Source organism: Giraffa tippelskirchi, chromosome 11, assembly GCF_054371585.1.
Source record: "Giraffa tippelskirchi isolate mGirTip1 chromosome 11, T2T-mGirTip1v1.2.pri, whole genome shotgun sequence".
NCBI lineage: Eukaryota > Metazoa > Chordata > Mammalia > Artiodactyla > Giraffidae > Giraffa > Giraffa tippelskirchi.
This window is the reverse complement of record NC_137285.1, coordinates 77,277,822-77,305,388: the sequence shown is the minus strand read 5'-3', so window position 1 is coordinate 77,305,388 and position 27,567 is coordinate 77,277,822. Positions and strand designations below refer to the sequence as shown.

At 54.2% G+C, this 27,567-nt stretch overlaps 3 protein-coding genes and 1 long non-coding RNA gene across 6 annotated transcripts in view; 1 reads left to right on the top strand and 3 right to left on the bottom strand.

The window, feature by feature from the left end:
* The window catches only part of LOC145527610 (uncharacterized), a 47,973-nt gene extending 27,787 nt beyond the window's left edge, over positions 1 to 20,186 (top strand). The window contains exons 12-19 of the long non-coding RNA XR_014069772.1: positions 1,849 to 2,106; positions 2,727 to 2,838; positions 7,012 to 7,237; positions 9,475 to 9,732; positions 10,352 to 10,463; positions 14,637 to 14,862; positions 17,100 to 17,357; positions 17,978 to 20,186. This is a non-coding gene — a long non-coding RNA (uncharacterized LOC145527610). The remainder of the gene's footprint in view (positions 1 to 1,848; positions 2,107 to 2,726; positions 2,839 to 7,011; positions 7,238 to 9,474; positions 9,733 to 10,351; positions 10,464 to 14,636; positions 14,863 to 17,099; positions 17,358 to 17,977) is intronic.
* LOC145527456 (uncharacterized) lies at positions 4,861 to 9,928 on the bottom strand. Of its 2 annotated transcripts, none has more exons than XM_081545508.1 (3): positions 6,477 to 9,928; positions 5,765 to 6,077; positions 4,861 to 5,513 (listed from the first exon to the last, which is right to left on the bottom strand). In XM_081545508.1, exons 1-3 carry the CDS (start codon positions 6,885 to 6,887, stop codon positions 4,885 to 4,887), a joined length of 1,353 nt encoding a protein of 450 aa, XP_081401634.1. In that variant the 5' UTR covers positions 6,888 to 9,928; the 3' UTR covers positions 4,861 to 4,884. The 2 variants fall into 2 exon arrangements, with proteins under 2 accessions (XP_081401634.1, XP_081401635.1); XM_081545509.1 differs by having other exon boundaries at positions 4,861 to 5,454.
* On the bottom strand, positions 12,486 to 17,554 carry LOC145527461 (uncharacterized). Of its 2 annotated transcripts, none has more exons than XM_081545519.1 (3): positions 14,102 to 17,554; positions 13,390 to 13,702; positions 12,486 to 13,138 (listed from the first exon to the last, which is right to left on the bottom strand). In XM_081545519.1, exons 1-3 carry the CDS (start codon positions 14,510 to 14,512, stop codon positions 12,510 to 12,512), a joined length of 1,353 nt encoding a protein of 450 aa, XP_081401645.1. In that variant the 5' UTR covers positions 14,513 to 17,554; the 3' UTR covers positions 12,486 to 12,509. The 2 variants fall into 2 exon arrangements, with proteins under 2 accessions (XP_081401645.1, XP_081401646.1); XM_081545520.1 differs by having other exon boundaries at positions 12,486 to 13,079.
* Positions 17,977 to 21,897, bottom strand: LOC145527533 (uncharacterized). The gene is made up of 3 exons (XM_081545631.1): positions 21,728 to 21,897; positions 21,016 to 21,328; positions 17,977 to 20,764 (listed from the first exon to the last, which is right to left on the bottom strand). The coding sequence occupies exons 1-3, from the start codon at positions 21,860 to 21,862 to the stop codon at positions 20,136 to 20,138; spliced, it is 1,077 nt and encodes a 358-aa protein (XP_081401757.1). The 5' UTR covers positions 21,863 to 21,897; the 3' UTR covers positions 17,977 to 20,135.
* Between the last annotated feature and the right edge of the window lie 5,670 nt (positions 21,898 to 27,567).

Below are 27,567 nucleotides of genomic sequence, written 5' to 3'. Positions count from 1 at the left end.
GGATAGGTTAGAGGGAGAGAAAGGCTTTAGGTCAGAGTTGGTCATGGGGGAAGGGTCAAGGGTGGTGGTGGTGTTTCTTGGAATCTGAGTGCTGTGCATTCTTCGTCTCTTTCCATATGAACCCCTTCTCAGATACACCACTTTCAAGGAGTCTCTCGTGTTCCGTTTCCTATCTTTTGCATTTGTGAATGCTTAGCCTCTCTGTTGTGAATAGGTTCCATTGGATGGAAACCCAGTGGTGTACTTCGTTTACCTCTTTCCCTTACTTGAAGAGACCCATTTCGACCTCCGCCCAGCAAATGGCAAGGAGACTCTGATGTTAAGGAGCCTTTGACCTACGCTTCTTTCTAGCTATCTCATGACATCAGTCTTTAGGGTGAGGTTTTTCCCCGATATTGAGGTGGTATGAGATCAAACCCAATAGCGTTCTTCAGATGTAGCTGTCTGGTTTTCCCATGGACATTGATTGAAGAGGCTTTCTTGTTCCCATTTGGATATTCTCACCGTCTGTGTCAGAGATGAGTTGACCATGGATGCTGGGGTTTGTTTCTGGACCCTCAACTTTATTCCATCGATCTGGATCTGTGTGTGTTGTTGTATTCCCAATAGCATACTGTCCTGCTGCTGCTGCTGCGGCTAAGTCACTTCAGTCGTGTCTGACTCTGCAAGACCCCATGGCCTGTAGCCTACCAGGCTCCTCCGTCCAGGACATTTTCCAGGCAAGAGTACTGGAGTGGGTCGCCATTGCCTTCTCCGATACTCTCCTGAGGATCCTAGTTTGGTCGTCTAATTTCCTTTCACACAACCTTGGATGTCCGTATCGGGGCTTTTTCGTCGGATTGTATTGACAATGTAGGCTCTTTTCTGTTTCCGTACCCCTTTTGCAATTCTTTGTTCGGTGCGAAAATGCATTGGCATTTTGGGAGGAATAGCATGGAAGCTGTGGATTGCCATGTGGGGCTGTGACATGATTTTCCCTATAGGAATTCTTTCAAGCCCTGAGCACAGCTTCTCTTTCCAGTGATTGGTGTGGGCTTGATCTTCCTCCTTCCATCTCTCGCCGTTTTGTGAGAACAGGTCCATCCTTCCCTTCTGGGGTAGATGGACTCGTGGATATCACTTCAGTGAATGGCATTGTCAGTGGGGGTGATAATTCCCTTCTCATTGGAAGACTTTGCTGTGAGTATTAGAAATGCAAGTGACTTCTCTTCCCCTTCCTCCCTGTCCATGTCTCAGAGCCACCGGGAAACAGAGGCCTCATCCACGGTCACACAGGCCTGAGGGGGTGCAACTAGACTGTTGTTTCTTCAGGCCCTCAGTGCTGGACATCATCCGGGATACTCTGTGTGTGTCTTCCTCCGTCTGGTGTCCCTTCAGACCTTTCCCTAGTTTTCACAGGCTTGTTGTGTTGGCGTTCTTTGTCTGTTTGGAGACACATCCTTGATAAGCTTTGTGTTTCCACTCATTCGTCTCGCGATGTATGACCTGTCTTTTGCTTTTGTAATGAGGTCTTTCCCACAGTAGATATCTTTGATTTTGCAAAGTCCACTGTATTCTCTGGGTTTTTTTTGTGGACTGCCTTTTAGTTTTGTGTGTGAAGACTCAAAGCACGTGTCCGGTTTCTGCTCATTGTTCTTCTAGATTTGTGACAAGTTTTCATGGAAAGTTTGTCTAGGGATAACTGGAAGTGAACTCGGTGTAAGGTGTCAAGTCTCCATCTCCATTCATGTCATCCCCTGCAGTTTCCAATTCCCTGTTCCTGAGTGGTTTTGGAGATCTTGTGGGAAGGTTGGTTGCATTGGAGTTTGCATTTCCACCTTGATTCGATTCACACTGTTCTGCCCTCAGGGACACTGTCAAGGGGGAGTGAGGAGCAGCCTGCACTTCCAGCAGTGACCACACGGTGGGGCGAGTGCTGCTCTCCCCTCTGGGAGCCCCAGGCCACAGGCATCCCAGTGAGGAGCCAGCTCTGTGCTCAGCTGAAAGGAGTTAGTCTCTCAGGAGCCTCGGAGCCCTTGCCTTTGGATCACCCAGGGTGGGCATTTACTGGGACAGAAAAAATTGCCCTGAATTCCATGGACGGAAGAGCCTGGCTGTGTAGAGTTGGTGAGTTGCCGTGAATCAGACACAACTGAGGACACAAAAATTCAATAGATTAAAACACATTTTGGGGGTGGGGGGGAGTGAAAGTGGGTGATGTGGGTTTTTTTGTCTTATATAATAGCCAAGGGAAATCTAGTTTAAACCTAAATTCACATAGATGGGAAAGGTATAGCTCTCCGTCACCCTATTTAAAAAAAAAAAAAAAACTACTAAACTTTTCTGAAAGTTTATTTAGTAGCTTCCTTGAGCAGTTTATTGTGGAGCATTTTTTTTTTCTGTGACATTGGCCTCATTAAAAATTATGGTTTGCCTTTAGTGGATAATTTTGTTCATTGGTTTCTTAGAGAACCTTGGTAATCTTTGAGTTTCCTGGGGAGTATGGTCACATGACCTGGCCCTGGCCAATCGGTGCGTTCCACCTCCCTGGCCACTGTGATTGGCTCCGGGCTGGGGCAGTGCCCAATCGGGGCCCAGGGCCGGGCCTCACGTTGGAAGCCAGGGGAAGACGAGCTCTCGTCCTGCTGGGGTAGGGGAAGGGGTGGGGCCGGGGGAGGTCAGGCTCCAGCAGTGGGAGGGGCTTGAGGTCCGCCTGCGGCAGTTGGTGACGTTCCTGCTCCCCTCAGGGCAGAGCCGCCGGCCTGAGAATGAGGGCGCTGCTGAGCCCAGGGGCTGGGATGGCCCGTTGCTGCTGTGGTCCCAGAGCTCCACCCGAGACCTGAGGGAAGCCGTCTGCCCGTGAGTCCTCTCCCGCTTGTCTGTCAGCTTGTTTGAAGCATGCTGGGTTTTCTGCCCAGCTGGCTAAGGGGAGTCCCTGGAAATGCAAGGGTGTGGGTTTTGGCAGACTTCAGGGAAGACATGCCAGATGAGCCTGGGAGACTCCAGCTTAAGCTGGATTCAGGAGATATCTCTTCGGGCCAGCTAGTAATTGTAGGATAAGCCTAATGAGTCTTCACAGGATGAAGAGAGTAACGTGCCAAGGTAGCAATTGATGTCCTCATTCGAGAGGATGAAGCTGGTGCTCAGAGAAGGGGGGAACTTGGCCACAGCAAGGAGGTGTGCACCCAGACAGAACCCCCCAGATCCGGCCATTGGAGCTCAGGGAGGCCACTGGTGTGGCTTGTCCCTGTGGCAGGGCCCGAGGCAGGCAGCCCACCCTGATTCCTGCGGGGGCCTGACTTGGGAAGTGCCATCTGGTAGCTTTGAGACTCACCAAACCAAATTGCACTGGAGAGAGGAGGGACACCTTCCTTCATCCACCCCCCACCCCCGCCGGATTCCCACATACCCTGACCCCTTTCTCTCGATTTCGGAGCCATTTCCAGAGTCCCGCTCATATGACCTCATTTGAAGTGCACTGTGGACGGGCTGCCATCTGCAGCTGCTACCACAGCAGCCAAGGGCTTTAGCTCCCGACTACCTCCCTTCCTTTGGAACTTGGGGGCCCTCTACTCCCCACTTGCACACCACAGACCTTTGCTGAGGATTGTGGGGACCCTCACTCAGTTTGCAGCACGTTGTAGCCATCCCTGTCCTCCCTTGAAACTCAGCTTGTGAGCTCCTTTGGAGCAGCGTGGCCCACCTGGCTGCAACGGAAGACACAGCTGACAGTGAAACAACAGCTTAGATCTGAGAGCCGGAAAGCTCTGTCAAAAGGGACCTCCCTCTTCACACCGTAGAGGCTGTAGGAGCCGCCAGGCTTTCGGAACCAGTGCTGGGGCCAAAATGACTCCACAGCTGTTTTCCTTCCTGGGGAGGGTTCTGGCTCGAGCGGGAATGGCTCAAGTCTCCTAAGGTTCTGAAAGCCCACTGTGTGCAGATTCACGGTACACAGAGAGGAAAAGGTGGAGTCCTAGCCTGGAGGTGGTCACAGCTCACGGATGAGCCAGGCAGGCAGGCAGGCAGGGCATGAGAACACCTGAGCTGCCTTCATGAGTGAATGGTGTGGGGGCAGAGGAAGAGAAGCCGGTCTGCTCCCTCGTGTGGTGCCCAGGGCAGGTTGTCCCCAGAGGAAACCCTTACGACGGTGAGGACTATCACTGCTGTTTCCCAAGGGGTTCCGTCGGTGCGTGTCTTCCCCGGAGCGGTCAGGCCGTCTCTCAAGTACACTGGCCATGGGCATTGCCTCTCCTTGGAACTTCCCATGTGTTTCTCTTTTTTATGGAACAGTGATTTTCTAGAGTGGTTCTGGGCCACAAGGATGTTGGGTCATTTTCTAGCCTTCTGTCATGAAGAACGCTTTCCTGGGCATGGGGGTGGTTTGTTGTTCCAGCTCCCTTTCTTGGCTTCTTTTGGGAGCTGGTGCAACAAGAGGAGCTCAGCCTCTGCCTTCTGGCTGAGATGTCACCCTTCAAACAGCAATGCCTGCCTGGAGATAATGATGGCAGTTGCCAAAAGGGCTTCGTTTGGCACATGGTATCTTGAAAGGACGTACACCGTCCTTTCAGCTATCAAAGGCTAGTTCAAATGACATAAAAATGAGAACTCTCCAATGGAGTCTTACAGTAGGTGGAGAGTCCGAAAAACACTCCTTCAGTCATTTCGCTGAGAGTCACTGATTGGGGACACCAAGAATATAGGAAGGAATGCAGAAAGAAAAGATGAAATTGTGTTCAGGATCGGGGGGAGGGATGAACAGGGCGTGCTTGCCTTGAATCCAGGCTTTGTTGGGGGGTGGGGCATAAAGATGGAACGGGTCTGAAACTACAAAGTGGTGATGGTAACACAGTATCACCAGAGTTACACAACAGTGTTCCCAGATTGCAACAATGATGAAACAGTTTACTAATCCCAACTTAACCAACAAAAATCCAGGAAACCATACAAAAAATAAAACATCACCAGAAAGGTGGAAACAAACCACATGCAAAGCAGTTCAGGGGAAAGGAACTCCATGTCCCCTGGGGGCAGACCGAGTTGCCGGCATCCACGGTGAGCAGACAGGGATGGAGGCTGCAGAGCCGACCGCTCCCCTGGACGTGGTGTTTCCGGTAAGGGCTCTGGGTCTCTGTCCAGAGCGGGGGCTCTTTCTCCCTGCAGGGCTGGGTGAGTCATCGTGGGCGTCTGGGTGTTGCGCGGGAGCCAGGGCAGGCTCTCCCTGCCGAGGCGGTGACTCTTCCTCTGCCTCGGGTTCTCTTGCCAAAGCCCGAGCAGGTAGAGGTGCACGTGGAGGTGGAGGTTCTCGCTGAGGGGGTGGGACATCAGTGCCTGGGGCTGGGGGTCCTGCAGGCACGGAGATCCGATCTGCCCGGTGTGCTGGCCAGTACCCAGCTGGCCTGGTGTCTCTGCGAGGGCAAGTCTCGCTTCTCCATCTGCCCTCGGTGGATCCCTGGGTCCTGCACCTGGAGCCACCACCTGTGTGGGGACAGGTCTGGGAAGTGGAGCCTGGTTCCAGTTGGAGGCCAGTGCTAGAGCTGGGGGAGAAGCAAAGTTTGCCCACAGGCCAGCCTTGGCATGTGCGTACCCCGGGACAGAAACCTTCCAAGAGGTTCCCAAAGAATACCCAGCGTCAGATGTCTTTTGGGACTGAAGTGTGCAAGATGGGGGGCGGGGGGTGTGAGGCCAGCGCTTGCTGCAGGCCCAGCAGCAGCTTTCGAGGACTCGTCCCTGTGTAGCTCAGCACCCCTCCCCACACACTCCCGTGCACCAGCCCCAGCGTCCTCACCTCTGTGCTGTGGCGTGCTGGGCTCCAGGTCCTCCTGGTGCCTCAGAGGCCGGGGTTCTCTGGACTCTGGGTCGGAGCCGGGTGTGCTGAGCTCCGTGGAAGCCTCAGACTGGGCCGCCGGCTGTATCCTGGGCGGTGTCTCGGCAGCAGGCCTTCCCCACCTCCGCGTCTCCCCCGGTGGGGCTGATGCCTCCGTGGGCACGCTGACCTGGAGCCTGCACTGGGCCTCACGGGCGGGCGGGTGGTGCTCCGACCCCTCCCTCTGGGAGCTGGATGGGGTGTCCCCGTCCTCGGCCTCATCACGTGGGAAGCTCTGCAACGACAGTGACCGTCAGCCAGCCATGCTGGGAGTTTTCCGAGCTGGGCCTGGCCAGTGGAGCCGCTGCTTCTGCCTGCTCGAACTTCTCTTCCCAGAAGGGTCAGAGACGTGTGTCTGCTCAGATCCCCACCCGGGAGGAAAGAGACCCATCTGAGGGTGTGAGGTCAGCCTGGCCGGTCGGCGCTGCCCACACTCTCCCCATCCCGCCCAGCCTGCTCTCCCCTGGGGTGTGGGCACAACTTGTCCACAGGCTTCTGACCCCACATCCGCCTGGGCTTCCTTGAGGGAGACACAGCCCGAGAAACCCGCATCCCCACACACAGGCAAAGGACCCGGTGTTTCCGGGTGGCATGGGAGAGGTGGCCTGGCCCGGCCTGGGGCTCCCCGTGTTACCTTTCTGTTTCTCCGGGCAAAGGGCCAGAGGCCTCTCGGGGGTGTCCTGAGCCAACGTCGACAGGGTGCCCACGCACACTGCCTGTGAGCTCTCCTGAGGCCCCGGCCTCTGGGCAGGGGCAAACAGCAGAACATCTTGGCAGCAAGTGATCTGGCTGGGGGCTCCTCTCCGCTCTGGAGGCCTGGATACCCGGATTGCGGGTTCTGTTGGGTTCTGTTGCCGGCAGGTGACATCATTTCCTGGGGTTCGTGCTGAGGTCCCTTCCTCAAAACTTCCCAAGGGAATCTCTGGGTTTCTGACTGCTCGACCACCCCCCTTAGGCCATGTGCAGGCACAATGACACCCACACGGCCCAGCCCACAGCCCTGGGGAGGCCTGGGTTCAGCCAGGGCCTGAGCTCCGAGGACCATGCTGCTCTCAGACCAGGCTCCTTCTTCTCATAAGTGGTGTGGCCCTGGACAAGCATATGCCCCTCAGGGTTGCCCCAGTCTCTCCATCTGCAGAGTGGGGGTCATTCTCCCATCTGCTTCCTAGGTCTGTCGGCCTACGAGCAGCTCCATGCCTTTCCACCTGGGGCCGATATCACGTGGAGCTCGTGCGCTGAGACTTCAGAAAGAAAGATTCCATCCAGGGCTGACACAGCACAGAATGGGGCAGAACGAGGCCTGGATGCGCCGTGGAACCCAGGAAAAGGCACTCCCCCTCCTGACTGTTTTGAGACCCCGCATCCAAGTTGGAGGACCGAAAGGAAGACTCGAAGGTCTCCCTCTCTTATAGAAAAGAGTAGCCAACTTTCTGGTCCTCTGTTTCCATTGAGATTCTGTTCAAGGGTCCCAGCTCGGCTTCTGCGGGTGGCTGAGCTTCTAATGGCTCCCTGCGTTCTTGTCTTTTCCTCTCCAAACCTTCCGTCCTTTTCCCCCTTCTGGGGTGGAAGGGCGCTGTCATTGCTTCTACCTTCGAGACAGATTGAGGAATAGTCTGGACCATCGACTCCTTTCCTCTCTTTGGTTCCGTGTCTCTCTCTGGCTGTGTCCCTCTCTTTTCCTTTCTCAATTCCGTCTGTGTCTTCCTCTTTCTCTCTCGTGTGTGGATGGATGGATGGATGCTAGGGATGCACATGTATATGATTAGATGAGGGTTATGTTTTAGGGATAGGTTAGAGGGAGAGAAAGGCTTTAGGTCAGAGTTGGTCATGGGGGAAGGGTCAAGGGTGGTGGTGGTGTTTCTTGGAATCTGAGTGCTGTGCATTCTTCGTCTCTTTCCATATGAACCCCTTCTCAGATACACCACTTGCAAGGAGTCTCTCGTGTTCCGTTTCCTATCTTTTGCATTTGTGAATGCTTAGCCTCTCTGTTGTGAATAGGTTCCATTGGATGGAAACCCAGTGGTGTACTTCGTTTACCTCTTTCCCTTACTTGAAGAGACCCATTTCGACCTCCGCCCAGCAAATGGCAAGGAGACTCTGATGTTAAGGAGCCTTTGACCTACGCTTCTTTCTAGCTATCTCATGACATCAGTCTTTAGGGTGAGGTTTTTCCCCGATATTGAGGTGGTATGAGATCAAACCCAATAGCGTTCTTCAGATGTAGCTGTCTGGTTTTCCCATGGACATTGATTGAAGAGGCTTTCTTGTTCCCATTTGGATATTCTCACCGTCTGTGTCAGAGATGAGTTGACCATGGATGCTGGGGTTTGTTTCTGGACCCTCAACTTTATTCCATCGATCTGGATCTGTGTGTGTTGTTGTATTCCCAATAGCATACTGTCCTGCTGCTGCTGCTGCGGCTAAGTCACTTCAGTCGTGTCTGACTCTGCAAGACCCCATGGCCTGTAGCCTACCAGGCTCCTCCGTCCAGGACATTTTCCAGGCAAGAGTACTGGAGTGGGTCGCCATTGCCTTCTCCGATACTCTCCTGAGGATCCTAGTTTGGTCGTCTAATTTCCTTTCACACAACCTTGGATGTCCGTATCGGGGCTTTTTCGTCGGATTGTATTGACAATGTAGGCTCTTTTCTGTTTCCGTACCCCTTTTGCAATTCTTTGTTCGGTGCGAAAATGCATTGGCATTTTGGGAGGAATAGCATGGAAGCTGTGGATTGCCATGTGGGGCTGTGACATGATTTTCCCAGTAGGAATTCTTTCAAGCCCTGAGCACAGCTTCTCTTTCCAGTGATTGGTGTGGGCTTGATCTTCCTCCTTCCATCTCTCGCCGTTTTGTGAGAACAGGTCCATCCTTCCCTTCTGGGGTAGATGGACTCGTGGATATCACTTCAGTGAATGGCATTGTCAGTGGGGGTGATAATTCCCTTCTCATTGGAAGACTTTGCTGTGAGTATTAGAAATGCAAGTGACTTCTCTTCCCCTTCCTCCCTGTCCATGTCTCAGAGCCACCGGGAAACAGAGGCCTCATCCACGGTCACACAGGCCTGAGGGGGTGCAACTAGACTGTTGTTTCTTCAGGCCCTCAGTGCTGGACATCATCCGGGATACTCTGTGTGTGTCTTCCTCCGTCTGGTGTCCCTTCAGACCTTTCCCTAGTTTTCACAGGCTTGTTGTGTTGGCGTTCTTTGTCTGTTTGGAGACACATCCTTGATAAGCTTTGTGTTTCCACTCATTCGTCTCGCGATGTATGACCTGTCTTTTGCTTTTGTAATGAGGTCTTTCCCACAGTAGATATCTTTGATTTTGCAAAGTCCACTGTATTCTCTGGGTTTTTTTTGTGGACTGCCTTTTAGTTTTGTGTGTGAAGACTCAAAGCACGTGTCCGGTTTCTGCTCATTGTTCTTCTAGATTTGTGACAAGTTTTCATGGAAAGTTTGTCTAGGGATAACTGGAAGTGAACTCGGTGTAAGGTGTCAAGTCTCCATCTCCATTCATGTCATCCCCTGCAGTTTCCAATTCCCTGTTCCTGAGTGGTTTTGGAGATCTTGTGGGAAGGTTGGTTGCATTGGAGTTTGCATTTCCACCTTGATTCGATTCACACTGTTCTGCCCTCAGGGACACTGTCAAGGGGGAGTGAGGAGCAGCCTGCACTTCCAGCAGTGACCACACGGTGGGGCGAGTGCTGCTCTCCCCTCTGGGAGCCCCAGGCCACAGGCATCCCAGTGAGGAGCCAGCTCTGTGCTCAGCTGAAAGGAGTTAGTCTCTCAGGAGCCTCGGAGCCCTTGCCTTTGGATCACCCAGGGTGGGCATTTACTGGGACAGAAAAAATTGCCCTGAATTCCATGGACGGAAGAGCCTGGCTGTGTAGAGTTGGTGAGTTGCCGTGAATCAGACACAACTGAGGACACAAAAATTCAATAGATTAAAACACATTTTGGGGGTGGGGGGGAGTGAAAGTGGGTGATGTGGGTTTTTTTGTCTTATATAATAGCCAAGGGAAATCTAGTTTAAACCTAAATTCACATAGATGGGAAAGGTATAGCTCTCCGTCACCCTATTTAAAAAAAAAAAAAAACTACTAAACTTTTCTGAAAGTTTATTTAGTAGCTTCCTTGAGCAGTTTATTGTGGAGCATTTTTTTTTTCTGTGACATTGGCCTCATTAAAAATTATGGTTTGCCTTTAGTGGATAATTTTGTTCATTGGTTTCTTAGAGAACCTTGGTAATCTTTGAGTTTCCTGGGGAGTATGGTCACATGACCTGGCCCTGGCCAATCGGTGCGTTCCACCTCCCTGGCCACTGTGATTGGCTCCGGGCTGGGGCAGTGCCCAATCGGGGCCCAGGGCCGGGCCTCACGTTGGAAGCCAGGGGAAGACGAGCTCTCGTCCTGCTGGGGTAGGGGAAGGGGTGGGGCCGGGGGAGGTCAGGCTCCAGCAGTGGGAGGGGCTTGAGGTCCGCCTGCGGCAGTTGGTGACGTTCCTGCTCCCCTCAGGGCAGAGCCGCCGGCCTGAGAATGAGGGCGCTGCTGAGCCCAGGGGCTGGGATGGCCCGTTGCTGCTGTGGTCCCAGAGCTCCACCCGAGACCTGAGGGAAGCCGTCTGCCCGTGAGTCCTCTCCCGCTTGTCTGTCAGCTTGTTTGAAGCATGCTGGGTTTTCTGCCCAGCTGGCTAAGGGGAGTCCCTGGAAATGCAAGGGTGTGGGTTTTGGCAGACTTCAGGGAAGACATGCCAGATGAGCCTGGGAGACTCCAGCTTAAGCTGGATTCAGGAGATATCTCTTCGGGCCAGCTAGTAATTGTAGGATAAGCCTAATGAGTCTTCACAGGATGAAGAGAGTAACGTGCCAAGGTAGCAATTGATGTCCTCATTCGAGAGGATGAAGCTGGTGCTCAGAGAAGGGGGGAACTTGGCCACAGCAAGGAGGTGTGCACCCAGACAGAACCCCCCAGATCCGGCCATTGGAGCTCAGGGAGGCCACTGGTGTGGCTTGTCCCTGTGGCAGGGCCCGAGGCAGGCAGCCCACCCTGATTCCTGCGGGGGCCTGACTTGGGAAGTGCCATCTGGTAGCTTTGAGACTCACCAAACCAAATTGCACTGGAGAGAGGAGGGACACCTTCCTTCATCCACCCCCCACCCCCGCCGGATTCCCACATACCCTGACCCCTTTCTCTCGATTTCGGAGCCATTTCCAGAGTCCCGCTCATATGACCTCATTTGAAGTGCACTGTGGACGGGCTGCCATCTGCAGCTGCTACCACAGCAGCCAAGGGCTTTAGCTCCCGACTACCTCCCTTCCTTTGGAACTTGGGGGCCCTCTACTCCCCACTTGCACACCACAGACCTTTGCTGAGGATTGTGGGGACCCTCACTCAGTTTGCAGCACGTTGTAGCCATCCCTGTCCTCCCTTGAAACTCAGCTTGTGAGCTCCTTTGGAGCAGCGTGGCCCACCTGGCTGCAACGGAAGACACAGCTGACAGTGAAACAACAGCTTAGATCTGAGAGCCGGAAAGCTCTGTCAAAAGGGACCTCCCTCTTCACACCGTAGAGGCTGTAGGAGCCGCCAGGCTTTCGGAACCAGTGCTGGGGCCAAAATGACTCCACAGCTGTTTTCCTTCCTGGGGAGGGTTCTGGCTCGAGCGGGAATGGCTCAAGTCTCCTAAGGTTCTGAAAGCCCACTGTGTGCAGATTCACGGTACACAGAGAGGAAAAGGTGGAGTCCTAGCCTGGAGGTGGTCACAGCTCACGGATGAGCCAGGCAGGCAGGCAGGCAGGGCATGAGAACACCTGAGCTGCCTTCATGAGTGAATGGTGTGGGGGCAGAGGAAGAGAAGCCGGTCTGCTCCCTCGTGTGGTGCCCAGGGCAGGTTGTCCCCAGAGGAAACCCTTACGACGGTGAGGACTATCACTGCTGTTTCCCAAGGGGTTCCGTCGGTGTGTGTCTTCCCCGGAGCGGTCAGGCCGTCTCTCAAGTACACTGGCCATGGGCATTGCCTCTCCTTGGAACTTCCCATGTGTTTCTCTTTTTTATGGAACAGTGATTTTCTAGAGTGGTTCTGGGCCACAAGGATGTTGGGTCATTTTCTAGCCTTCTGTCATGAAGAACGCTTTCCTGGGCATGGGGGTGGTTTGTTGTTCCAGCTCCCTTTCTTGGCTTCTTTTGGGAGCTGGTGCAACAAGAGGAGCTCAGCCTCTGCCTTCTGGCTGAGATGTCACCCTTCAAACAGCAATGCCTGCCTGGAGATAATGATGGCAGTTGCCAAAAGGGCTTCGTTTGGCACATGGTATCTTGAAAGGACGTACACCGTCCTTTCAGCTATCAAAGGCTAGTTCAAATGACATAAAAATGAGAACTCTCCAATGGAGTCTTACAGTAGGTGGAGAGTCCGAAAAACACTCCTTCAGTCATTTCGCTGAGAGTCACTGATTGGGGACACCAAGAATATAGGAAGGAATGCAGAAAGAAAAGATGAAATTGTGTTCAGGATCGGGGGGAGGGATGAACAGGGCGTGCTTGCCTTGAATCCAGGCTTTGTTGGGGGGTGGGGCATAAAGATGGAACGGGTCTGAAACTACAAAGTGGTGATGGTAACACAGTATCACCAGAGTTACACAACAGTGTTCCCAGATTGCAACAATGATGAAACAGTTTACTAATCCCAACTTAACCAACAAAAATCCAGGAAACCATACAAAAAATAAAACATCACCAGAAAGGTGGAAACAAACCACATGCAAAGCAGTTCAGGGGAAAGGAACTCCATGTCCCCTGGGGGCAGACCGAGTTGCCGGCATCCACGGTGAGCAGACAGGGATGGAGGCTGCAGAGCCGACCGCTCCCCTGGACGTGGTGTTTCCGGTAAGGGCTCTGGGTCTCTGTCCAGAGCGGGGGCTCTTTCTCCCTGCAGGGCTGGGTGAGTCATCGTGGGCGTCTGGGTGTTGCGCGGGAGCCAGGGCAGGCTCTCCCTGCCGAGGCGGTGACTCTTCCTCTGCCTCGGGTTCTCTTGCCAAAGCCCGAGCAGGTAGAGGTGCACGTGGAGGTGGAGGTTCTCGCTGAGGGGGTGGGACATCAGTGCCTGGGGCTGGGGGTCCTGCAGGCACGGAGATCCGATCTGCCCGGTGTGCTGGCCAGTACCCAGCTGGCCTGGTGTCTCTGCGAGGGCAAGTCTCGCTTCTCCATCTGCCCTCGGTGGATCCCTGGGTCCTGCACCTGGAGCCACCACCTGTGTGGGGACAGGTCTGGGAAGTGGAGCCTGGTTCCAGTTGGAGGCCAGTGCTAGAGCTGGGGGAGAAGCAAAGTTTGCCCACAGGCCAGCCTTGGCATGTGCGTACCCCGGGACAGAAACCTTCCAAGAGGTTCCCAAAGAATACCCAGCGTCAGATGTCTTTTGGGACTGAAGTGTGCAAGATGGGGGGCGGGGGGTGTGAGGCCAGCGCTTGCTGCAGGCCCAGCAGCAGCTTTCGAGGACTCGTCCCTGTGTAGCTCAGCACCCCTCCCCACACACTCCCGTGCACCAGCCCCAGCGTCCTCACCTCTGTGCTGTGGCGTGCTGGGCTCCAGGTCCTCCTGGTGCCTCAGAGGCCGGGGTTCTCTGGACTCTGGGTCGGAGCCGGGTGTGCTGAGCTCCGTGGAAGCCTCAGACTGGGCCGCCGGCTGTATCCTGGGCGGTGTCTCGGCAGCAGGCCTTCCCCACCTCCGCGTCTCCCCCGGTGGGGCTGATGCCTCCGTGGGCACGCTGACCTGGAGCCTGCACTGGGCCTCACGGGCGGGCGGGTGGTGCTCCGACCCCTCCCTCTGGGAGCTGGATGGGGTGTCCCCGTCCTCGGCCTCATCACGTGGGAAGCTCTGCAACGACAGTGACCGTCAGCCAGCCATGCTGGGAGTTTTCCGAGCTGGGCCTGGCCAGTGGAGCCGCTGCTTCTGCCTGCTCGAACTTCTCTTCCCAGAAGGGTCAGAGACGTGTGTCTGCTCAGATCCCCACCCGGGAGGAAAGAGACCCATCTGAGGGTGTGAGGTCAGCCTGGCCGGTCGGCGCTGCCCACACTCTCCCCATCCCGCCCAGCCTGCTCTCCCCTGGGGTGTGGGCACAACTTGTCCACAGGCTTCTGACCCCACATCCGCCTGGGCTTCCTTGAGGGAGACACAGCCCGAGAAACCCGCATCCCCACACACAGGCAAAGGACCCGGTGTTTCCGGGTGGCATGGGAGAGGTGGCCTGGCCCGGCCTGGGGCTCCCCGTGTTACCTTTCTGTTTCTCCGGGCAAAGGGCCAGAGGCCTCTCGGGGGTGTCCTGAGCCAACGTCGACAGGGTGCCCACGCACACTGCCTGTGAGCTCTCCTGAGGCCCCGGCCTCTGGGCAGGGGCAAACAGCAGAACATCTTGGCAGCAAGTGATCTGGCTGGGGGCTCCTCTCCGCTCTGGAGGCCTGGATACCCGGATTGCGGGTTCTGTTGGGTTCTGTTGCCGGCAGGTGACATCATTTCCTGGGGTTCGTGCTGAGGTCCCTTCCTCAAAACTTCCCAAGGGAATCTCTGGGTTTCTGACTGCTCGACCACCCCCCTTAGGCCATGTGCAGGCACAATGACACCCACACGGCCCAGCCCACAGCCCTGGGGAGGCCTGGGTTCAGCCAGGGCCTGAGCTCCGAGGACCATGCTGCTCTCAGACCAGGCTCCTTCTTCTCATAAGTGGTGTGGCCCTGGACAAGCATATGCCCCTCAGGGTTGCCCCAGTCTCTCCATCTGCAGAGTGGGGGTCATTCTCCCATCTGCTTCCTAGGTCTGTCGGCCTACGAGCAGCTCCATGCCTTTCCACCTGGGGCCGATATCACGTGGAGCTCGTGCGCTGAGACTTCAGAAAGAAAGATTCCATCCAGGGCTGACACAGCACAGAATGGGGCAGAACGAGGCCTGGATGCGCCGTGGAACCCAGGAAAAGGCACTCCCCCTCCTGACTGTTTTGAGACCCCGCATCCAAGTTGGAGGACCGAAAGGAAGACTCGAAGGTCTCCCTCTCTTATAGAAAAGAGTAGCCAACTTTCTGGTCCTCTGTTTCCATTGAGATTCTGTTCAAGGGTCCCAGCTCGGCTTCTGCGGGTGGCTGAGCTTCTAATGGCTCCCTGCGTTCTTGTCTTTTCCTCTCCAAACCTTCCGTCCTTTTCCCCCTTCTGGGGTGGAAGGGCGCTGTCATTGCTTCTACCTTCGAGACAGATTGAGGAATAGTCTGGACCATCGACTCCTTTCCTCTCTTTGGTTCCGTGTCTCTCTCTGGCTGTGTCCCTCTCTTTTCCTTTCTCAATTCCGTCTGTGTCTTCCTCTTTCTCTCTCGTGTGTGGATGGATGGATGGATGCTAGGGATGCACATGTATATGATTAGATGAGGGTTATGTTTTAGGGATAGGTTAGAGGGAGAGAAAGGCTTTAGGTCAGAGTTGGTCATGGGGGAAGGGTCAAGGGTGGTGGTGGTGTTTCTTGGAATCTGAGTGCTGTGCATTCTTCGTCTCTTTCCATATGAACCCCTTCTCAGATACACCACTTGCAAGGAGTCTCTCGTGTTCCGTTTCCTATCTTTTGCATTTGTGAATGCTTAGCCTCTCTGTTGTGAATAGGTTCCATTGGATGGAAACCCAGTGGTGTACTTCGTTTACCTCTTTCCCTTACTTGAAGAGACCCATTTCGACCTCCGCCCAGCAAATGGCAAGGAGACTCTGATGTTAAGGAGCCTTTGACCTACGCTTCTTTCTAGCTATCTCATGACATCAGTCTTTAGGGTGAGGTTTTTCCCCGATATTGAGGTGGTATGAGATCAAACCCAATAGCGTTCTTCAGATGTAGCTGTCTGGTTTTCCCATGGACATTGATTGAAGAGGCTTTCTTGTTCCCATTTGGATATTCTCACCGTCTGTGTCAGAGATGAGTTGACCATGGATGCTGGGGTTTGTTTCTGGACCCTCAACTTTATTCCATCGATCTGGATCTGTGTGTGTTGTTGTATTCCCAATAGCATACTGTCCTGCTGCTGCTGCTGCGGCTAAGTCACTTCAGTCGTGTCTGACTCTGCAAGACCCCATGGCCTGTAGCCTACCAGGCTCCTCCGTCCAGGACATTTTCCAGGCAAGAGTACTGGAGTGGGTCGCCATTGCCTTCTCCGATACTCTCCTGAGGATCCTAGTTTGGTCGTCTAATTTCCTTTCACACAACCTTGGATGTCCGTATCGGGGCTTTTTCGTCGGATTGTATTGACAATGTAGGCTCTTTTCTGTTTCCGTACCCCTTTTGCAATTCTTTGTTCGGTGCGAAAATGCATTGGCATTTTGGGAGGAATAGCATGGAAGCTGTGGATTGCCATGTGGGGCTGTGACATGATTTTCCCTATAGGAATTCTTTCAAGCCCTGAGCACAGCTTCTCTTTCCAGTGATTGGTGTGGGCTTGATCTTCCTCCTTCCATCTCTCGCCGTTTTGTGAGAACAGGTCCATCCTTCCCTTCTGGGGTAGATGGACTCGTGGATATCACTTCAGTGAATGGCATTGTCAGTGGGGGTGATAATTCCCTTCTCATTGGAAGACTTTGCTGTGAGTATTAGAAATGCAAGTGACTTCTCTTCCCCTTCCTCCCTGTCCATGTCTCAGAGCCACCGGGAAACAGAGGCCTCATCCACGGTCACACAGGCCTGAGGGGGTGCAACTAGACTGTTGTTTCTTCAGGCCCTCAGTGCTGGACATCATCCGGGATACTCTGTGTGTGTCTTCCTCCGTCTGGTGTCCCTTCAGACCTTTCCCTAGTTTTCACAGGCTTGTTGTGTTGGCGTTCTTTGTCTGTTTGGAGACACATCCTTGATAAGCTTTGTGTTTCCACTCATTCGTCTCGCGATGTATGACCTGTCTTTTGCTTTTGTAATGAGGTCTTTCCCACAGTAGATATCTTTGATTTTGCAAAGTCCACTGTATTCTCTGGGTTTTTTTTGTGGACTGCCTTTTAGTTTTGTGTGTGAAGACTCAAAGCACGTGTCCGGTTTCTGCTCATTGTTCTTCTAGATTTGTGACAAGTTTTCATGGAAAGTTTGTCTAGGGATAACTGGAAGTGAACTCGGTGTAAGGTGTCAAGTCTCCATCTCCATTCATGTCATCCCCTGCAGTTTCCAATTCCCTGTTCCTGAGTGGTTTTGGAGATCTTGTGGGAAGGTTGGTTGCATTGGAGTTTGCATTTCCACCTTGATTCGATTCACACTGTTCTGCCCTCAGGGACACTGTCAAGGGGGAGTGAGGAGCAGCCTGCACTTCCAGCAGTGACCACACGGTGGGGCGAGTGCTGCTCTCCCCTCTGGGAGCCCCAGGCCACAGGCATCCCAGTGAGGAGCCAGCTCTGTGCTCAGCTGAAAGGAGTTAGTCTCTCAGGAGCCTCGGAGCCCTTGCCTTTGGATCACCCAGGGTGGGCATTTACTGGGACAGAAAAAATTGCCCTGAATTCCATGGACGGAAGAGCCTGGCTGTGTAGAGTTGGTGAGTTGCCGTGAATCAGACACAACTGAGGACACAAAAATTCAATAGATTAAAACACATTTTGGGGGTGGGGGGGAGTGAAAGTGGGTGATGTGGGTTTTTTTGTCTTATATAATAGCCAAGGGAAATCTAGTTTAAACCTAAATTCACATAGATGGGAAAGGTATAGCTCTCCGTCACCCTATTTAAAAAAAAAAAAAAAACTACTAAACTTTTCTGAAAGTTTATTTAGTAGCTTCCTTGAGCAGTTTATTGTGGAGCATTTTTTTTTTCTGTGACATTGGCCTCATTAAAAATTATGGTTTGCCTTTAGTGGATAATTTTGTTCATTGGTTTCTTAGAGAACCTTGGTAATCTTTGAGTTTCCTGGGGAGTATGGTCACATGACCTGGCCCTGGCCAATCGGTGCGTTCCACCTCCCTGGCCACTGTGATTGGCTCCGGGCTGGGGCAGTGCCCAATCGGGGCCCAGGGCCGGGCCTCACGTTGGAAGCCAGGGGAAGACGAGCTCTCGTCCTGCTGGGGTAGGGGAAGGGGTGGGGCCGGGGGAGGTCAGGCTCCAGCAGTGGGAGGGGCTTGAGGTCCGCCTGCGGCAGTTGGTGACGTTCCTGCTCCCCTCAGGGCAGAGCCGCCGGCCTGAGAATGAGGGCGCTGCTGAGCCCAGGGGCTGGGATGGCCCGTTGCTGCTGTGGTCCCAGAGCTCCACCCGAGACCTGAGGGAAGCCGTCTGCCCGTGAGTCCTCTCCCGCTTGTCTGTCAGCTTGTTTGAAGCATGCTGGGTTTTCTGCCCAGCTGGCTAAGGGGAGTCCCTGGAAATGCAAGGGTGTGGGTTTTGGCAGACTTCAGGGAAGACATGCCAGATGAGCCTGGGAGACTCCAGCTTAAGCTGGATTCAGGAGATATCTCTTCGGGCCAGCTAGTAATTGTAGGATAAGCCTAATGAGTCTTCACAGGATGAAGAGAGTAACGTGCCAAGGTAGCAATTGATGTCCTCATTCGAGAGGATGAAGCTGGTGCTCAGAGAAGGGGGGAACTTGGCCACAGCAAGGAGGTGTGCACCCAGACAGAACCCCCCAGATCCGGCCATTGGAGCTCAGGGAGGCCACTGGTGTGGCTTGTCCCTGTGGCAGGGCCCGAGGCAGGCAGCCCACCCTGATTCCTGCGGGGGCCTGACTTGGGAAGTGCCATCTGGTAGCTTTGAGACTCACCAAACCAAATTGCACTGGAGAGAGGAGGGACACCTTCCTTCATCCACCCCCCACCCCCGCCGGATTCCCACATACCCTGACCCCTTTCTCTCGATTTCGGAGCCATTTCCAGAGTCCCGCTCATATGACCTCATTTGAAGTGCACTGTGGACGGGCTGCCATCTGCAGCTGCTACCACAGCAGCCAAGGGCTTTAGCTCCCGACTACCTCCCTTCCTTTGGAACTTGGGGGCCCTCTACTCCCCACTTGCACACCACAGACCTTTGCTGAGGATTGTGGGGACCCTCACTCAGTTTGCAGCACGTTGTAGCCATCCCTGTCCTCCCTTGAAACTCAGCTTGTGAGCTCCTTTGGAGCAGCGTGGCCCACCTGGCTGCAACGGAAGACACAGCTGACAGTGAAACAACAGCTTAGATCTGAGAGCCGGAAAGCTCTGTCAAAAGGGACCTCCCTCTTCACACCGTAGAGGCTGTAGGAGCCGCCAGGCTTTCGGAACCAGTGCTGGGGCCAAAATGACTCCACAGCTGTTTTCCTTCCTGGGGAGGGTTCTGGCTCGAGCGGGAATGGCTCAAGTCTCCTAAGGTTCTGAAAGCCCACTGTGTGCAGATTCACGGTACACAGAGAGGAAAAGGTGGAGTCCTAGCCTGGAGGTGGTCACAGCTCACGGATGAGCCAGGCAGGCAGGCAGGCAGGGCATGAGAACACCTGAGCTGCCTTCATGAGTGAATGGTGTGGGGGCAGAGGAAGAGAAGCCGGTCTGCTCCCTCGTGTGGTGCCCAGGGCAGGTTGTCCCCAGAGGAAACCCTTACGACGGTGAGGACTATCACTGCTGTTTCCCAAGGGGTTCCGTCGGTGCGTGTCTTCCCCGGAGCGGTCAGGCCGTCTCTCAAGTACACTGGCCATGGGCATTGCCTCTCCTTGGAACTTCCCATGTGTTTCTCTTTTTTATGGAACAGTGATTTTCTAGAGTGGTTCTGGGCCACAAGGATGTTGGGTCATTTTCTAGCCTTCTGTCATGAAGAACGCTTTCCTGGGCATGGGGGTGGTTTGTTGTTCCAGCTCCCTTTCTTGGCTTCTTTTGGGAGCTGGTGCAACAAGAGGAGCTCAGCCTCTGCCTTCTGGCTGAGATGTCACCCTTCAAACAGCAATGCCTGCCTGGAGATAATGATGGCAGTTGCCAAAAGGGCTTCGTTTGGCACATGGTATCTTGAAAGGACGTACACCGTCCTTTCAGCTATCAAAGGCTAGTTCAAATGACATAAAAATGAGAACTCTCCAATGGAGTCTTACAGTAGGTGGAGAGTCCGAAAAACACTCCTTCAGTCATTTCGCTGAGAGTCACTGATTGGGGACACCAAGAATATAGGAAGGAATGCAGAAAGAAAAGATGAAATTGTGTTCAGGATCGGGGGGAGGGATGAACAGGGCGTGCTTGCCTTGAATCCAGGCTTTGTTGGGGGGTGGGGCATAAAGATGGAACGGGTCTGAAACTACAAAGTGGTGATGGTAACACAGTATCACCAGAGTTACACAACAGTGTTCCCAGATTGCAACAATGATGAAACAGTTTACTAATCCCAACTTAACCAACAAAAATCCAGGAAACCATACAAAAAATAAAACATCACCAGAAAGGTGGAAACAAACCACATGCAAAGCAGTTCAGAGGAAAGGAACTCCATGTCCCCTGGGGGCAGACCGAGTTGCCGGCATCCACGGTGAGCAGACAGGGATGGAGGCTGCAGAGCCGACCGCTCCCCTGGACGTGGTGTTTCCGGTAAGGGCTCTGGGTCTCTGTCCAGAGCGGGGGCTCTTTCTCCCTGCAGGGCTGGGTGAGTCATCGTGGGCGTCTGGGTGTTGCGCGGGAGCCAGGGCAGGCTCTCCCTGCCGAGGCGGTGACTCTTCCTCTGCCTCGGGTTCTCTTGCCAAAGCCCGAGCAGGTAGAGGTGCACGTGGAGGTGGAGGTTCTCGCTGAGGGGGTGGGACATCAGTGCCTGGGGCTGGGGGTCCTGCAGGCACGGAGATCCGATCTGCCCGGTGTGCTGGCCAGTACCCAGCTGGCCTGGTGTCTCTGCGAGGGCAAGTCTCGCTTCTCCATCTGCCCTCGGTGGATCCCTGGGTCCTGCACCTGGAGCCACCACCTGTGTGGGGACAGGTCTGGGAAGTGGAGCCTGGTTCCAGTTGGAGGCCAGTGCTAGAGCTGGGGGAGAAGCAAAGTTTGCCCACAGGCCAGCCTTGGCATGTGCGTACCCCGGGACAGAAACCTTCCAAGAGGTTCCCAAAGAATACCCAGCGTCAGATGTCTTTTGGGACTGAAGTGTGCAAGATGGGGGGCGGGGGGTGTGAGGCCAGCGCTTGCTGCAGGCCCAGCAGCAGCTTTCGAGGACTCGTCCCTGTGTAGCTCAGCACCCCTCCCCACACACTCCCGTGCACCAGCCCCAGCGTCCTCACCTCTGTGCTGTGGCGTGCTGGGCTCCAGGTCCTCCTGGTGCCTCAGAGGCCGGGGTTCTCTGGACTCTGGGTCGGAGCCGGGTGTGCTGAGCTCCGTGGAAGCCTCAGACTGGGCCGCCGGCTGTATCCTGGGCGGTGTCTCGGCAGCAGGCCTTCCCCACCTCCGCGTCTCCCCCGGTGGGGCTGATGCCTCCGTGGGCACGCTGACCTGGAGCCTGCACTGGGCCTCACGGGCGGGCGGGTGGTGCTCCGACCCCTCCCTCTGGGAGCTGGATGGGGTGTCCCCGTCCTCGGCCTCATCACGTGGGAAGCTCTGCAACGACAGTGACCGTCAGCCAGCCATGCTGGGAGTTTTCCGAGCTGGGCCTGGCCAGTGGAGCCGCTGCTTCTGCCTGCTCGAACTTCTCTTCCCAGAAGGGTCAGAGACGTGTGTCTGCTCAGATCCCCACCCGGGAGGAAAGAGACCCATCTGAGGGTGTGAGGTCAGCCTGGCCGGTCGGCGCTGCCCACACTCTCCCCATCCCGCCCAGCCTGCTCTCCCCTGGGGTGTGGGCACAACTTGTCCACAGGCTTCTGACCCCACATCCGCCTGGGCTTCCTTGAGGGAGACACAGCCCGAGAAACCCGCATCCCCACACACAGGCAAAGGACCCGGTGTTTCCGGGTGGCATGGGAGAGGTGGCCTGGCCCGGCCTGGGGCTCCCCGTGTTACCTTTCTGTTTCTCCGGGCAAAGGGCCAGAGGCCTCTCGGGGGTGTCCTGAGCCAACGTCGACAGGGTGCCCACGCACACTGCCTGTGAGCTCTCCTGAGGCCCCGGCCTCTGGGCAGGGGCAAACAGCAGAACATCTTGGCAGCAAGTGATCTGGCTGGGGGCTCCTCTCCGCTCTGGAGGCCTGGATACCCGGATTGCGGGTTCTGTTGGGTTCTGTTGCCGGCAGGTGACATCATTTCCTGGGGTTCGTGCTGAGGTCCCTTCCTCAAAACTTCCCAAGGGAATCTCTGGGTTTCTGACTGCTCGACCACCCCCCTTAGGCCATGTGCAGGCACAATGACACCCACACGGCCCAGCCCACAGCCCTGGGGAGGCCTGGGTTCAGCCAGGGCCTGAGCTCCGAGGACCATGCTGCTCTCAGACCAGGCTCCTTCTTCTCATAAGTGGTGTGGCCCTGGACAAGCATATGCCCCTCAGGGTTGCCCCAGTCTCTCCATCTGCAGAGTGGGGGTCATTCTCCCATCTGCTTCCTAGGTCTGTCGGCCTACGAGCAGCTCCATGCCTTTCCACCTGGGGCCGATATCACGTGGAGCTCGTGCGCTGAGACTTCAGAAAGAAAGATTCCATCCAGGGCTGACACAGCACAGAATGGGGCAGAACGAGGCCTGGATGCGCCGTGGAACCCAGGAAAAGGCACTCCCCCTCCTGACTGTTTTGAGACCCCGCATCCAAGTTGGAGGACCGAAAGGAAGACTCGAAGGTCTCCCTCTCTTATAGAAAAGAGTAGCCAACTTTCTGGTCCTCTGTTTCCATTGAGATTCTGTTCAAGGGTCCCAGCTCGGCTTCTGCGGGTGGCTGAGCTTCTAATGGCTCCCTGCGTTCTTGTCTTTTCCTCTCCAAACCTTCCGTCCTTTTCCCCCTTCTGGGGTGGAAGGGCGCTGTCATTGCTTCTACCTTCGAGACAGATTGAGGAATAGTCTGGACCATCGACTCCTTTCCTCTCTTTGGTTCCGTGTCTCTCTCTGGCTGTGTCCCTCTCTTTTCCTTTCTCAATTCTGTCTGTGTCTTCCTCTTTCTCTCTCGTGTGTGGATGGATGGATGGATGCTAGGGATGCACATGTATATGATTAGATGAGGGTTATGTTTTAGGGATAGGTTAGAGGGAGAGAAAGGCTTTAGGTCAGAGTTGGTCATGGGGGAAGGGTCAAGGGTGGTGGTGGTGTTTCTTGGAATCTGAGTGCTGTGCATTCTTCGTCTCTTTCCATATGAACCCCTTCTCAGATACACCACTTGCAAGGAGTCTCTCGTGTTCCGTTTCCTATCTTTTGCATTTGTGAATGCTTAGCCTCTCTGTTGTGAATAGGTTCCATTGGATGGAAACCCAGTGGTGTACTTCGTTTACCTCTTTCCCTTACTTGAAGAGACCCATTTCGACCTCCGCCCAGCAAATGGCAAGGAGACTCTGATGTTAAGGAGCCTTTGACCTACGCTTCTTTCTAGCTATCTCATGACATCAGTCTTTAGGGTGAGGTTTTTCCCCGATATTGAGGTGGTATGAGATCAAACCCAATAGCGTTCTTCAGATGTAGCTGTCTGGTTTTCCCATGGACATTGATTGAAGAGGCTTTCTTGTTCCCATTTGGATATTCTCACCGTCTGTGTCAGAGATGAGTTGACCATGGATGCTGGGGTTTGTTTCTGGACCCTCAACTTTATTCCATCGATCTGGATCTGTGTGTGTTGTTGTATTCCCAATAGCATACTGTCCTGCTGCTGCTGCTGCGGCTAAGTCACTTCAGTCGTGTCTGACTCTGCAAGACCCCATGGCCTGTAGCCTACCAGGCTCCTCCGTCCAGGACATTTTCCAGGCAAGAGTACTGGAGTGGGTCGCCATTGCCTTCTCCGATACTCTCCTGAGGATCCTAGTTTGGTCGTCTAATTTCCTTTCACACAACCTTGGATGTCCGTATCGGGGCTTTTTCGTCGGATTGTATTGACAATGTAGGCTCTTTTCTGTTTCCGTACCCCTTTTGCAATTCTTTGTTCGGTGCGAAAATGCATTGGCATTTTGGGAGGAATAGCATGGAAGCTGTGGATTGCCATGTGGGGCTGTGACATGATTTTCCCTATAGGAATTCTTTCAAGCCCTGAGCACAGCTTCTCTTTCCAGTGATTGGTGTGGGCTTGATCTTCCTCCTTCCATCTCTCGCCGTTTTGTGAGAACAGGTCCATCCTTCCCTTCTGGGGTAGATGGACTCGTGGATATCACTTCAGTGAATGGCATTGTCAGTGGGGGTGATAATTCCCTTCTCATTGGAAGACTTTGCTGTGAGTATTAGAAATGCAAGTGACTTCTCTTCCCCTTCCTCCCTGTCCATGTCTCAGAGCCACCGGGAAACAGAGGCCTCATCCACGGTCACACAGGCCTGAGGGGGTGCAACTAGACTGTTGTTTCTTCAGGCCCTCAGTGCTGGACATCATCCGGGATACTCTGTGTGTGTCTTCCTCCGTCTGGTGTCCCTTCAGACCTTTCCCTAGTTTTCACAGGCTTGTTGTGTTGGCGTTCTTTGTCTGTTTGGAGACACATCCTTGATAAGCTTTGTGTTTCCACTCATTCGTCTCGCGATGTATGACCTGTCTTTTGCTTTTGTAATGAGGTCTTTCCCACAGTAGATATCTTTGATTTTGCAAAGTCCACTGTATTCTCTGGGTTTTTTTTGTGGACTGCCTTTTAGTTTTGTGTGTGAAGACTCAAAGCACGTGTCCGGTTTCTGCTCATTGTTCTTCTAGATTTGTGACAAGTTTTCATGGAAAGTTTGTCTAGGGATAACTGGAAGTGAACTCGGTGTAAGGTGTCAAGTCTCCATCTCCATTCATGTCATCCCCTGCAGTTTCCAATTCCCTGTTCCTGAGTGGTTTTGGAGATCTTGTGGGAAGGTTGGTTGCATTGGAGTTTGCATTTCCACCTTGATTCGATTCACACTGTTCTGCCCTCAGGGACACTGTCAAGGGGGAGTGAGGAGCAGCCTGCACTTCCAGCAGTGACCACACGGTGGGGCGAGTGCTGCTCTCCCCTCTGGGAGCCCCAGGCCACAGGCATCCCAGTGAGGAGCCAGCTCTGTGCTCAGCTGAAAGGAGTTAGTCTCTCAGGAGCCTCGGAGCCCTTGCCTTTGGATCACCCAGGGTGGGCATTTACTGGGACAGAAAAAATTGCCCTGAATTCCATGGACGGAAGAGCCTGGCTGTGTAGAGTTGGTGAGTTGCCGTGAATCAGACACAACTGAGGACACAAAAATTCAATAGATTAAAACACATTTTGGGGGTGGGGGGGAGTGAAAGTGGGTGATGTGGGTTTTTTTGTCTTATATAATAGCCAAGGGAAATCTAGTTTAAACCTAAATTCACATAGATGGGAAAGGTATAGCTCTCCGTCACCCTATTTAAAAAAAAAAAAAAAACTACTAAACTTTTCTGAAAGTTTATTTAGTAGCTTCCTTGAGCAGTTTATTGTGGAGCATTTTTTTTTTCTGTGACATTGGCCTCATTAAAAATTATGGTTTGCCTTTAGTGGATAATTTTGTTCATTGGTTTCTTAGAGAACCTTGGTAATCTTTGAGTTTCCTGGGGAGTATGGTCACATGACCTGGCCCTGGCCAATCGGTGCGTTCCACCTCCCTGGCCACTGTGATTGGCTCCGGGCTGGGGCAGTGCCCAATCGGGGCCCAGGGCCGGGCCTCACGTTGGAAGCCAGGGGAAGACGAGCTCTCGTCCTGCTGGGGTAGGGGAAGGGGTGGGGCCGGGGGAGGTCAGGCTCCAGCAGTGGGAGGGGCTTGAGGTCCGCCTGCGGCAGTTGGTGACGTTCCTGCTCCCCTCAGGGCAGAGCCGCCGGCCTGAGAATGAGGGCGCTGCTGAGCCCAGGGGCTGGGATGGCCCGTTGCTGCTGTGGTCCCAGAGCTCCACCCGAGACCTGAGGGAAGCCGTCTGCCCGTGAGTCCTCTCCCGCTTGTCTGTCAGCTTGTTTGAAGCATGCTGGGTTTTCTGCCCAGCTGGCTAAGGGGAGTCCCTGGAAATGCAAGGGTGTGGGTTTTGGCAGACTTCAGGGAAGACATGCCAGATGAGCCTGGGAGACTCCAGCTTAAGCTGGATTCAGGAGATATCTCTTCGGGCCAGCTAGTAATTGTAGGATAAGCCTAATGAGTCTTCACAGGATGAAGAGAGTAACGTGCCAAGGTAGCAATTGATGTCCTCATTCGAGAGGATGAAGCTGGTGCTCAGAGAAGGGGGGAACTTGGCCACAGCAAGGAGGTGTGCACCCAGACAGAACCCCCCAGATCCGGCCATTGGAGCTCAGGGAGGCCACTGGTGTGGCTTGTCCCTGTGGCAGGGCCCGAGGCAGGCAGCCCACCCTGATTCCTGCGGGGGCCTGACTTGGGAAGTGCCATCTGGTAGCTTTGAGACTCACCAAACCAAATTGCACTGGAGAGAGGAGGGACACCTTCCTTCATCCACCCCCCACCCCCGCCGGATTCCCACATACCCTGACCCCTTTCTCTCGATTTCGGAGCCATTTCCAGAGTCCCGCTCATATGACCTCATTTGAAGTGCACTGTGGACGGGCTGCCATCTGCAGCTGCTACCACAGCAGCCAAGGGCTTTAGCTCCCGACTACCTCCCTTCCTTTGGAACTTGGGGGCCCTCTACTCCCCACTTGCACACCACAGACCTTTGCTGAGGATTGTGGGGACCCTCACTCAGTTTGCAGCACGTTGTAGCCATCCCTGTCCTCCCTTGAAACTCAGCTTGTGAGCTCCTTTGGAGCAGCGTGGCCCACCTGGCTGCAACGGAAGACACAGCTGACAGTGAAACAACAGCTTAGATCTGAGAGCCGGAAAGCTCTGTCAAAAGGGACCTCCCTCTTCACACCGTAGAGGCTGTAGGAGCCGCCAGGCTTTCGGAACCAGTGCTGGGGCCAAAATGACTCCACAGCTGTTTTCCTTCCTGGGGAGGGTTCTGGCTCGAGCGGGAATGGCTCAAGTCTCCTAAGGTTCTGAAAGCCCACTGTGTGCAGATTCACGGTACACAGAGAGGAAAAGGTGGAGTCCTAGCCTGGAGGTGGTCACAGCTCACGGATGAGCCAGGCAGGCAGGCAGGCAGGGCATGAGAACACCTGAGCTGCCTTCATGAGTGAATGGTGTGGGGGCAGAGGAAGAGAAGCCGGTCTGCTCCCTCGTGTGGTGCCCAGGGCAGGTTGTCCCCAGAGGAAACCCTTACGACGGTGAGGACTATCACTGCTGTTTCCCAAGGGGTTCCGTCGGTGCGTGTCTTCCCCGGAGCGGTCAGGCCGTCTCTCAAGTACACTGGCCATGGGCATTGCCTCTCCTTGGAACTTCCCATGTGTTTCTCTTTTTTATGGAACAGTGATTTTCTAGAGTGGTTCTGGGCCACAAGGATGTTGGGTCATTTTCTAGCCTTCTGTCATGAAGAACGCTTTCCTGGGCATGGGGGTGGTTTGTTGTTCCAGCTCCCTTTCTTGGCTTCTTTTGGGAGCTGGTGCAACAAGAGGAGCTCAGCCTCTGCCTTCTGGCTGAGATGTCACCCTTCAAACAGCAATGCCTGCCTGGAGATAATGATGGCAGTTGCCAAAAGGGCTTCGTTTGGCACATGGTATCTTGAAAGGACGTACACCGTCCTTTCAGCTATCAAAGGCTAGTTCAAATGACATAAAAATGAGAACTCTCCAATGGAGTCTTACAGTAGGTGGAGAGTCCGAAAAACACTCCTTCAGTCATTTCGCTGAGAGTCACTGATTGGGGACACCAAGAATATAGGAAGGAATGCA

Coding starts and splice junctions, on each gene's coding strand:
- LOC145527456 (XM_081545508.1), bottom strand. CDS start 6,887: ATGGTCCTCGGAGCTCAGGCCCTGGCTGAACCCAGGCCTCCCCAGGGC. Junction 6,078..6,476: donor TTGCCCGGAGAAACAGAAAG/GTAACACGGGGA, acceptor CTGTCGTTGCAG/AGCTTCCCACGTGATGAGGC. Junction 5,514..5,764: donor CAGCACGCCACAGCACAGAG/GTGAGGACGCTG, acceptor CTTCTCCCCCAG/CTCTAGCACTGGCCTCCAAC.
- LOC145527461 (XM_081545519.1), bottom strand. CDS start 14,512: ATGGTCCTCGGAGCTCAGGCCCTGGCTGAACCCAGGCCTCCCCAGGGC. Junction 13,703..14,101: donor TTGCCCGGAGAAACAGAAAG/GTAACACGGGGA, acceptor CTGTCGTTGCAG/AGCTTCCCACGTGATGAGGC. Junction 13,139..13,389: donor CAGCACGCCACAGCACAGAG/GTGAGGACGCTG, acceptor CTTCTCCCCCAG/CTCTAGCACTGGCCTCCAAC.
- LOC145527533 (XM_081545631.1), bottom strand. CDS start 21,862: ATGTTCTGCTGTTTGCCCCTGCCCAGAGGCCGGGGCCTCAGGAGAGCT. Junction 21,329..21,727: donor TTGCCCGGAGAAACAGAAAG/GTAACACGGGGA, acceptor CTGTCGTTGCAG/AGCTTCCCACGTGATGAGGC. Junction 20,765..21,015: donor CAGCACGCCACAGCACAGAG/GTGAGGACGCTG, acceptor CTTCTCCCCCAG/CTCTAGCACTGGCCTCCAAC.